General features: G+C 30.8%; 1 protein-coding gene across 1 annotated transcript; it reads left to right on the top strand.

The window, feature by feature from the left end:
- The first annotated feature begins 5,825 nt into the window (after window positions 1-5,825).
- Window positions 5,826-7,153, top strand: LOC105114081 (tetraspanin-11-like). Its single transcript, XM_011010500.1, has 2 exons — window positions 5,826-6,284; window positions 6,839-7,153. Exons 1-2 carry the CDS (start codon window positions 5,826-5,828, stop codon window positions 7,151-7,153), a joined length of 774 nt encoding a protein of 257 aa, XP_011008802.1.
- The last annotated feature ends 4,242 nt before the right edge of the window (window positions 7,154-11,395 follow it).

An 11,395-nucleotide genomic window follows, 5' to 3' on the forward strand; every position in this document is an offset into this window, starting at 1 on the left:
GAATTTTAGACAAAGTAAAGAGCCTAATTGTATCTTATTGTACCCATGATTGAAATGTAATGTATAGTCAAGGTTAAACTAAATGATTATCGGATAAATCTATATAAAAATCAAGTCTAAAGACTTAATTAGACTTTTAATAACCCAATTTGATTTGATCATTGCCCAATTAAAGATCTAACAAGGTTTAATTTGGATCAAATTAAAAGAGTTAATTAAGGATTTAATTATGCTTTTAGTGGGTCAATATAATTTTATTAGCAACTTATTTGGTGAAAAAATGAGTTTGGAAGTTTAGGGTTTAATTAAGAAGATTGAAATTTCAAAGGACCATATTTAATTTTTCCAAGCTCAATTGAGTGAGATAAGACATCAAATTGCAAGAAAGTAAAAGTTTGAAGGTCAATTAAGAGTTAAATTGAAGAATTTTAAAACCAATAATTACTTTGTAAAAAAACAAAAAGTTTAAGGGTCCAACCAAATAATATTAGTGGTGAATTTCTAAGAAATCCAAAAGATTAGGGCTAATTGAGTTCTCCATTACAAAGTTCCAAAGATATACGAACCAAATTAAAAAATACCGTAATTTCACTATTTATTATCTTCTTCCTATTAAAACAAGAGAAAAAAATGACCAAGTGTCCACCTTTCAGTCCTAATTTCTCCATTACCTTTTCACCATACAATCCAGATCTTACGTAAAATTATATCCTAATATTTGTTTTTCACTTTAAGATGAATTCAAATCCTAATTGCACAAAAATCAATTGTATATTCTCTTCTAAAAACATTACCCAGTAGTGTTTTGCCTGTAAAAATAGTCTTGGTCCTCCCTTTGTTAATTGTAAAAAAGGAAAAAGTTTTGTGCTTAGCTTTAATAAATGACTAATATATATTTTTCAACATCAAGGGTCAAGATCCCAGTAACCTACAAGCAATAAAACCTCCTTGTTGTTTCTATAAAAGCCTGACATGACTAAAATATTGATGTCTTCTTCCAAGTACAAGAGTGTCGAAGTAATAAATAACTTGGCAAAACCGAGGTCGAACCACAGGGAGGTTAATTGTATAAATTATAGATAACAATAATACAATAACAACAATAACAACAACAATAGTAACAATAATAACAATAATAATTTAAAAAATAGTAGTAGTAGTAGTAGTAGTAGTAGTACTAAAAAGAAAAAGAAAAGGAAGAAGAAAAAGTTGATGAGAACTTTGAGATGAAAGATTAACGCAAGGATTAAACAATGAGAATAACAAATGTCAAGGTTAAAGGATCCACTAATGGTATGTCAAACAAGTATAATATAAACTCTTATTATTCAATTAGAAACAACACACAAAGGAGGTTCCAATCAGATTATAAATTGTTAACATTATTACATTAGTTATCTTATTTGATTAATGCTAATACTTGTAAATGTTGTTAGGCATTCATGATTATAACTTATGTTAACAACAAATCAAGTTCCTTTCATAACTTAGGTGTCGGTTATGCCATACAGTATGGGCTATGAAAATGCCAAGTATTTGTTGTACCAAATGTTATACAACATAAATCTAAATTAACCATTTAACAAGCAAAGTATTAAAAATGAACAAGATAATAAATACAAAACATGTTAGTAGTAAATATTATCGTTCATGTTAAGTTTACACTATACTTATTCTAATAGAGCCATTTGGACTTCTAGAACTCTAGATGTGGGCCAAACACTAAACAATATTTGGGCTATAGGACGAATTCAAACTTCTTCATTGTTGCTACAATTTGGACTTGAAAACGACCTTTTTAAAATCAGACCTCCATATGAAAGTTGTAGGCCTATATCTTACATTTTCATCCATATAAAGTAGACCTAAATTTGAGATCCAGAATTCCAGATATGACCCAATTACTGAACAATGTTCCAGTTTGGACTTCACTAGCATCTCTTTTTTAAGTTTGACCATCTCTTTGTCCTTTCAATTTCAATCCTTAAACTCATCAATTAGTCCTTTCATTTATATAATAGACTTGCATTTAAGATGAATATTTACTACAAATTAAAAGTATCTTATATTATTAGATATGTTATTATAAAACATGCTTTAGTTAAGGAGTTATTGATACTTCAAGTGCAAAATGATGATATAAAATCTTAATAAAAATACACTTTTAAGTACTAATCATTGAGCATAATGTAACTCGGTATGATGTTTGGGAGAAGCACAAATAAGGTTGATAATGGTTGTCAATTTTGAGAAAAATAACCAGATAGAAATCTCATTTCCAGCTGTTGCAACTAATGTTAGTTGTAGTCGATGAGCAAAGCAATGTACATAATATGCATAAGGACAATATATGAGAAATAGGGCTTGTAGTCCTTTCCAAGAGTCACGTATATTGCTAGCACCATCATACCTTTGACCTCGCATATTGAAAATATACTAGTTATATTGAGCGAGCACATCACAAATTTCTTTTTGAAGTATTGAAGAAGTATTATCTGAAACATTTATAATAGTAAAAAAAAGCTCTCGTACAAAACACTAAATATCAACAAATCTTAAAACAATAGCCATTTGTTCTTTATTTGATGCATCATTGGCTTTGTCAACCAAAATACAAAGCTTTGCATCTCTAACTTCTTCACAAATCTTTTTCCTCACTTTGTTCGTGAGAATATCCAAAATCTCTTTTTGAATAGTTGACGAGGCATACTTTGTATTTTTCAGAGCTTTTTCTAAAACAACATCATCAATGTCAACATTCAATTTGCTTATAAGTCTTATCATCTTCAAAAAATTACCTCGATTATTAGAACCTGAAGATTCATCATGACCTCTAAATGCACATGCTTGTAAGCTAAGCCATCGAACACTTTCAATTGTTGTCATAAGTCTCAACCAATTTTTCTGAACTTCTTCAACTGTTTGTGCATTCAACACTTTATCATTAAATCTTCACCATATTTTATAGCATTATTACGTGGTGAAGTGGGACTTCCCACATGCATCAAAAGTGCACATCTAACCCCATCATTTAACCCTCTTCTAACTTCTAAAGCCTTCAGTAGTGAATGTGAGATGACGAGACACTTTTTTTTCAAAGATAAAGCATGGAAAACAAAATACTGCATCCTTTGATGGAGAGTACTCTAGCTAAGGAAATTGATCAAACCAAGTGTATTGAAATTGACGATACTGTCTCCCTAATTCAGTCCTTGGATACTCTGCTAACTTAGATTGATATGGACTCATTTTGATATAAGTTCTTCTAACTTCATCTTGTTGATTAATAAGATGTTTACACACTGGAATTTGCAACCCAGGATCTCATTCAAGAGTATTAACATCAATTTCAACTCTTTAAGATTTGAAATTTGAGACATCAACATTGTAAGAAGAATGTCTTTTATTGATTGATGTTTGTTTGTTTGGTTTAAAGAATGAAAACATAGTTTTTCCTCTCTTGTTTCCTTGATTTTCCATTATAATTTATAACCTATTCAAACAAAATGAATTAGGGAAGTTAGGTGCAAGATGAAAAGATACTAATGCCATAATAAAATATTAAATGCAAAATATACAAGGATAAACTAGTTATACAAACTACTGGGAGATTTGGAGAACTTAATAACCATTAAATTACGAGTACTAGACTACTAGTATGTTAGCATGCATCAATTTTTAAGGTAACATCTATTATTTACTCCACTAACAATCTACTATAATGAATGTGAAATATTAAATTTAAAATAAAAAAGTCAAGGCTTGTAAATTACTTGATAATTTTACATTTTTACGACTCTTTGTATAGATTCTTCTTTAAAATCCAAGCTAAAATTATATATTGTTGAGAAGAAAAATAGCTAAAATCCCAAATTATTTGGAAGATATGTGAACTAATTAACTATTTATATTTAGATAGATTTGCTATAAAATATAAGCAATTGATTAGTATTGCAAGGGAAGATGGGTTGCTAATTAATTAGTGTTGCTAGGGAAAGTAAAGTGTGCGGTTCATGGCTGCTATTGCAAGGAAAAAAGGGATGCTAGGTTTGCTGTGTAAATATAGGGAAAGTGGAACATATGTTTGCTATGTAAAAATTAAAAGGAAAAGTGGCTTCTTAATTTTTTTTTTAACCCGGGCTACAGCCCTCCTCAACCTTGTAAAAGGCTCCGCCTATGATTGCAAGAGTTCGAGCAAAACACTCATTCACATATTTTCTTGTCTTTATGTGAAGAATTTCAAACTCCTTCTGAAAAGCTTGCAAGTGAGCATGGTTTACTCGTGTTGTGCCTCGATACTTTTGCTTCAATGAATCTCAAATGCTCTTTGCTAAATCCTTGTTAAGGATTGTCTCCAAGACTGAACGATATATTACTTGAAATAAATAGTTTTTTGTTTTTAAATCTTTCAACGTCTATTCTTCAATGCTCTTTCTCTGAGCATTTGTGAGACCTTCTTCTATTGTAAGAATCTCATTCTCTACCAAGCCCCAGTACTACTTAGAATGCAAGAAATTTTTCATGAGCATCGCCCAATGACTATAATACCCATCAAATGTTAGAAAAAAGTTAAAAACAAGTGTCTCTTATGAAGGATAAGCAAATTTGAAAGAAAGTATTTTGTCATTAAATTGAAAGGATGAGTTGGCTATTCATAGCCTTACAAGAAACTTGAAACACAAGTAGGGCAGCACACGTCAATAACAAACACTAGAGATGTGGTTACTAGCTAGAAAATAGATCAAATTAAACAAACTTCCCTGAACAATAGGGACTATTATCAAAAACAGTAAGTCTACTGTTAACAAGTCTAGCATTTTGCAAACACAAACACAAAGTAAAATTTGATCAAACGTTTTTATATGGGTTAATTTACCAAGTTGATACAAATGTAGTAAGGATCGATTTTGTGAGTTTTCTTTTCTCGTTATCTCATTGATTTTTATCTTCGTCTACAATTTATGTATGGTTAATTACCGTTTCGCTATTTTTTTTATTTGATTTAGATAAATAAATTTATAGAATTGAGATAAGTTTTTCTTTTATATTAAAGAGTTAAACGGATATAAATCAATATAATAAATCCATTTAACAAATTGGAGATAATTTTTTTTTTATTTTTTACCGAATTGTACTAACAACCTCTCAATTCTGCGAGAACCTGGTCCCCAGAGCACAGGCACTCAACTAGTTTTCCTATGTACAGCGAATGCCGGAAAATCTATCAATAAAAACCACTAAAATGACCCCATATAATATATAGTTTTGTATGTAGTCTTAAGATATAAAAACCATATTTTTTACTAATTAACTAAATTATTTTTTAACAAGCTAAGTTAAATAAATTACATTGAGACCGCACAATTTAATTTAAAAATCCAAGACAGATTAACAGTAAAGTCATTTAATAATAAAAATAATAACTATGTAACGTGAATGTTCTTTTTTAGAAAAAAAAAAAAAAGAAGAAGATTAAAGCCGCTCAAAAGCGCGGTACTTGACAGAATCTTCACCAGCCCCACCAAGAAACCAATCCAATTACCAGATGCTCGGCATATTAGGCAAAATGCCAACCCATAATTCATAACACACAGCTTTAAATAACCAAAACCAGAAGTTAATCCTCTCTTAAAAAAAAAAAATTAAAATAAAACTGAAACTGTAACCATTTACATAATAAACTCCATCCTTTTTGTTTTTCTTGGCTTTTTTCATATTTTTTTTCCCGTGTGTGTGTATAGAGACCGAGAGAGAGAAATCACACGCACAATATTTACCCTTCATTTTCAAAAGAAGGAAGGAATTATCCCACAAACATCGTAAAAATGGTTCGTGTAAGCAACACCATCTTGGCCATCTTCAACTGCATTACTTTACTAATAGGTCTGGTGATCATGGGTTTAGGCCTATATATCTTTGCAAGAGGCAGCGCCACAGGTTGTGATAAAGTTTTGCGAAACCCAATGATTATAGTGGGTGCAGTCATTACTGCAATATCATTGTTTGGGTTGATAGGCTCATGTTGCAGGGTCAACTTTGCTTTGACGCTTTACTTGATTCTCTTATTCTTGTTGCTTTTGTGCCTAATTGGTTTCACGGTTTTTGCCATTTTGGTCACAAATGAGAGCTTCGGCAGGGCCTTCTCGAAAACCAAGATCATGGATTTCCGTAACTGGTTGAGGGACAATCTTGGTGATGAAAATCATTGGAATGATATTAAGAGTTGTGCGCTTCAAACAAAGATATGCCATGAGAATAATCACAAGAAGCTCTCTGATATACAGGTTCTTTTCTAGGTTTTCTCGGTCATTTGAAATTCTAACACCTTCTTCTCCAAGCTCTTGTTTATTCAATGTCGACCATCTTGAATAACTCTTTAGGGTGGATGTTAAATTCTTCTTATGAACAACTTTCCACATTTTTCTGAATTTTCCTTGTCAAAGAATGAATGCAAATATGTTGGCCAGCCTGAGATACTTTTGATAGATCTTAGTTTTATGATCCAAGCATACACGAATACACACATACAAATATGTGTGTGTGTGTGTGTGTGTGTGTGGATGCTGAGAAATAAGTTGTCTCGGCAAGGAGTTTTGGCTGTCGAATTTGAATTAATTAGTGGAGAAGTTTTCTCATCAAAAATTAGGTTCAAATACCATTTATCCCACCTAAGAATAAAAACTATTTATGCAGTAGTCATTCAGTGCAATAATTTTAATAACAATGGTTGCCAAGTTTAAAGCATCCCCTCTTTTAAGGCATTAAATCGTGCGCTGTTCGTGCTAATTTTTTACTAATAAAACATTGCCTTTCTGCTTTCCTTTTTCCTCCCTTCCAGTCTGGATGTTGCCAGCCACCAGTTTCCTGCGGATTTGTATCAAGCAATGCGACGCTGTGGAATCGTCCTAAAACCAGCCCAGCTGTGAAATACAGTGGTGACTGCACAGCATGGAGCAACCATCAGGACACCCTTTGCTTCAACTGCGAGTCTTGCAAAGCTGCATATGTTGTCACTAGTAGGAAGAAATGGGGACAGTTGGCCATAGCCAACGCCTGTTTCGTTGCCTTCACTGTTATTTTCTATTCCATTGGTTGCTGTGCAAGAAGTAACAACCAAAAAGACAGCCACCACAGATACAGAGGTTATCCTTGAACCGACCATTCTATGAGCAAGATGGGGACTCAGAAATTACAAGGGCATGCATGTTTTCACCAGCTATTAGTTACTGGAGCTGTCCTTGTAATGTCATTTATGTACCTCCTATGACTTCAATAATCAAAACCGTGGTTTGTAACATATATTTGTTTACTGAAATATTATTATTCTTCATTAGTATAGCTATTAATTGTTGTTTTGTTTTGCTTCTGCCCATACGATTTCTTTTCCTTTATCAAGACTTGGTTAATTTGTCAAGTGAAAACAATATATTGAAATTGCATTTGCAGAAATCATGCAGTTTGAGAACGAAATACTATTGAGAAATGTTAGTGGTTAACAGGCATGTTATACAGCAAACGAGGGTCGCAAGGGACATCTTTACATGCTTTTAGTAAACGAAGGTGAAAAAATTCATCTCCTAGTTTATAATAAACGGTCCTTGAGAGTTTTCTAGGTAAAGAATAAAGAATTGATTATGTTAAAAAAAGATTAAGATTACTCTAAAATATTCTACCTAAAAAAAATTGTTTTGGATTTGTTTTTAATGATATAATAAAGATACCTATATATATATATATATATATATATATATATGGAAAGATATTGCCTAAACTAGTATATATGTATTTTGATCATTGTAAAAATGCAACTGCTAAATCTTACAGATAGTGATTTAGAATCTGGGCATGTCCAATCTTTACATTTTGAATATAGATATTGGACGAGGAAGATGGTTGAGGTATATTGGGGATTTGGTCCATTTTTTTATGTTATGTCTAAAACAAGCATGAAAGTCTCTTCTCACACATAAAGAACATAGGTGGGATCATGTTCATAACACAAAACATTATTCACCTATATTCATCAAGAATAAAAATTCATCTACACTTCATATGTCTTCTTCTTCTTCTTCTTCTTCTTCTTCTTCTTCTTCTTCTTCTCTCTCTCTCTCTCTATATATATATATAGAAAGATACATAATGCATTAGATTAAATAGAAGCTAAAATACAAAGATTAAATCAATATTTACCTCCACAAATCTTTTTTGTCTAAAAAACCTTATTGGAATTTATAATTCTCGTGCCAATTTTAAGTTACAAGGAAGATTTCAACCATATAAATTAATGGAAAACCAATAGTCACGTATAAAGTCGATTGGCTTATCTTTAATCCATCATTAAAAAAAAATCAATTTAAAATTTATAATATTTAGATTGATTTAATTCATGGAAAAAAAATCCATTGAAGTGCAAAAAAACAAAATATACATTAAACCAATAAACAAATAGACTTCCCTTAATATAATATCCAAGGAGCAACCTAAATAGAATTAAAAAACTCTGGGTGAACTTTGATTGCAAGGATTTAGACCAATCAACACTTTATAATTCAAAATCCACAAAAAAAAAATGCTAGTTTTTGCTCTTTTCTTATCTTTCTTTTTTGTCTCTTCTAAGTTTATGTACTATTGTATTTATATTATTAAGGTTCCTAGAAAAAAAAAACAAAAAGAATATGAAAAATACTATTTTGTAAGATTTTATTTTATCTCCTCATTGAATTAGGATATTTTTTTAAAGTTCTTTCAGTTTCAACATGTTTCTGTATTTATTTTTCCAATTTGAGCTTGATTTCCTATTAATTTTATATATGATCCAGACAAAGAAAAAACAATCAAATTTAGACTTTAATGTAAAATACATAACTATCTAATTTTACAAAAATAATCATACTTTTGAATTCAATCGTTAGATCAAGTTAAAATTTTATGTGAAGTATTCTAACATGTTGTCTTACCTTTAGTTAAAATTTCAAGTAAATCAGAGTTTTTAAAGATATAAAAATTCTAGTCAACAAATGTTATATGAATTTTATTATTTATTTTATTTTGATCTGTGAACTTTCTATTTTGCTAGAATTCTTTTTCTACAAGGAAGTGACAATTGGTTTTGGAAATTTTCTAGTCTTGTATTGATATTTAATGGATATAGTTTCCATGTGTGGTATGGACTCCATATTAAAGTGGAATCCTTAAGGTGTATAGAAACAAGTATTTATCCTTATGAAATAAGTTTCCAAGTCATCTAGAATAATTTACAAATAAAAAAACTAAAGAGAAGACAACTTTAAATTTGATTCTCTTATCTTATATGAAACTTCTAAAGGGCAACAAATCTAATCATATCGTATTTAGGATATTAAATTCATTATTATTATTATTATTATTATTATTATTATTATTATTATTATTATTTTCACAGGGGTGCGAGCACCGACGCGACGTCGTTCGGAGATGGTGGAGGCTCTTGATCATGCCTCTTGTGTGAGGTGTTATGTGTTGGAAAGGTTTTTGGATTTAATCATAAAATTATAATTAATGTTCAGGAGTCACCACCTAATATTATGGTTACTAGGAACCTATGGTCAGCGAGAGAGTCTGGGTAAGGACTAGTTGTGTAAGGAGAAGACGCATCACCCTCAGTGCACCATACCTAAGGTAAGCTGCATTGTTGTTTGATTTTTTTTTTTTTACTAAGTTAAATTTTTTATTCGTTGGTCTTTTCTAAAGTTCAAGATAGATCTCTTTTTATAAGAAAGTCTCAACCTTATTGGGTTAAATCTTAACCGTTCTAAAATATAAATTTTAGCATTGTATTTATTTACATCCTGTATCTTTAATATCTAAGAGCATACTTTATCGTGTAATTTTACACCCTACAAATATTAAAGTCTACATCTAAACCCTAAAAAAAATATTGAAAAAAAAAGTTTTTGATATTTTGGCCAAACCATAATAGAAGACCATATATTGGTTATGATATCTATTTGTTTTATTTTTAAAACGTGAGAAAGATGCAATTTTTTTATGAAAGTATGCTTGAAAAATATTTAGGATTTGGCCGTATACATGAAAACAAATTGTTTTTTTAAAGGAAAATTAATTTAAAAATTTTTGAGATTTTTTGGAAAATATTTTGAATTTTTTAAAATATTTTGGAAAAAATATGGTATTTTACTACCGAATTTGTATTTTATAGTGTAAATATATAACTCGATACTATGCAAAATTGGTAGAAAGTTTTTTGAGAAATTCATAATTTTTTTTGGACTTTTTTGTTTTATTTTTTTAATATAATATATATTATTTAATATTAAATATATGGGCTAGGCCGACCTAACTATATGGGCCGAGCCTAGTTGGGTTGGGTTGAAATCGTCCCAACAAAACTGAATCTTTTAAGGGGTGGGTCGGACTAACCCAACCATTTGGGTTGGGCTAGAATAGGTCCAGCCTACCTCAAAGCTAATTATTTGTAAAACATGAATAGTAATTCATGTTCTGCATGCACCCAGAATGCTTGCAAAATTTGATGTTGATGAAGGAATGGCTCATTTGACAAAGGAGTCTCGGTCGCGATCAAGAGGAATAGTGACCGGAACTAATCATGAGGGAAGGAAGAAGGATTTTATAGAGGTGAGAGAGAGGAAGAAATTGTGGCTATTTCAGATGTAGGGGTGGTTGACTAGTGGTTGGGCTAGCTACCTGTGGTGGAGCTGGTGGTTTAGAAACAAATGATGGCTCTGATTGGTGGCTAGAACGGTGGAGAGATTATTAGAACTTAAAAGTATATTTTTATCAAGGTTTTATATCATCATTATGCACTTGAAGTATCAATAACTCCTTAACTAAAGCATGTTTTATACTAACATATCTAATAATATAAGATACCTTTAATTTATGGTAAATTTTCATTTTAAATGCAGGCCTATAACATAAACGACAGAATTGATTGATGCGTATAACAATTGAAATTGAAAGGACAAAGAGATGGTCAAACTTAGAAAAGAGATGCCGATGCATTTCCAATCAGGACACTGTTCGGTAATTGGGTCATATCTAGAGCTATAGATCTTGGATTTAGGTATATTTTATAAGAATGGAAAGACATAGACCTACAACTTTCATATAGAGCCCAAGATTTAATAAGGCCATTTTCAAGTCCAAATTATAGCAATAGTGAATAAGTCTGAATCTATCCTCAAGCCCGAACACTGTTCAATGTTTGACCCATTTCTAGAGTTCTAAAAGTCCAAATGACCTTTGTTTTTTTCCCTAAAAAGTTGAAACAATTTCTTACAACTTTCATATTTTCAAGTGCTTCCAATTCTGATATTATCAATGATGTTTTAGGCAGACAAGAGAAGATAAGGATTGTCACCAAGTCAAGAGTTGG

This window comes from Populus euphratica, unplaced genomic scaffold, assembly GCF_000495115.2.
Source record: "Populus euphratica unplaced genomic scaffold, PopEup_1.0 scaffold489.1, whole genome shotgun sequence".
In the NCBI taxonomy this organism is placed as follows: domain Eukaryota; kingdom Viridiplantae; phylum Streptophyta; class Magnoliopsida; order Malpighiales; family Salicaceae; genus Populus; species Populus euphratica.